Here is a 521-nt window from a genome sequence, read left to right on the forward strand (position 1 = left end):
AATGACATGAATATTGTTTTCTTAGCATTTTCAGTAGTTGATCTTATTACTATCCTCATCAGAAATATAACTGTATAGCATCATAACAGAAATGTAAATTATGTGAAGGAAGCTTCAACAATAAGTTCGAAACAGAGAAGATTGTCAGTACATGAAAAAGAACTTACAGTGACTTGCCTGAAAAGAACACCAACCTACAGTGACTTGCCTGTAAAGAACACCAACCTACAGTGACTTGCCTGAAAAGAACACCAACCTACAGTGACTTGCCTGTAAAAAAACACCAACTTGGAGTACCTTGCTTGACTAACCCCGTCGACATCCTCCCTCGCAGGAGACTCGAGAGACACTGATGGAGAATGGACTCGTCAAGGGCCACGCCTACAGTGTCACGGGGGCGCGGCGCTTCAGGGTGAATGCTCCTCGAAGACCCTACGTGGAGCTCCTGCGTCTGAGGAACCCCTGGGGGGACGAGGTGGGTGGTGGTTGGAGGGAGGGGGGGGGGCTTCTTTGTTGTTATT

The 521-nt window shown here is 46.8% G+C and overlaps 1 protein-coding gene across 1 annotated transcript in view; it reads left to right on the forward strand.

The window, feature by feature from the left end:
* Positions 1–521, forward strand: part of LOC119589184 (calpain-B-like) — a gene marked incomplete at its 5' end in the record, with an annotated part of 12659 nt that overhangs the window by 5373 nt on the left and 6765 nt on the right. Inside the window, 1 exon segment of the mRNA XM_037937780.1 lies at positions 335–475. Within this exon segment, the coding sequence (XP_037793708.1) occupies positions 335–475 (141 nt within the window).

This window comes from Penaeus monodon, chromosome 25 (assembly GCF_015228065.2).
Source record: "Penaeus monodon isolate SGIC_2016 chromosome 25, NSTDA_Pmon_1, whole genome shotgun sequence".
Classification (NCBI taxonomy): Eukaryota; Metazoa; Arthropoda; class Malacostraca; order Decapoda; family Penaeidae; genus Penaeus; species Penaeus monodon.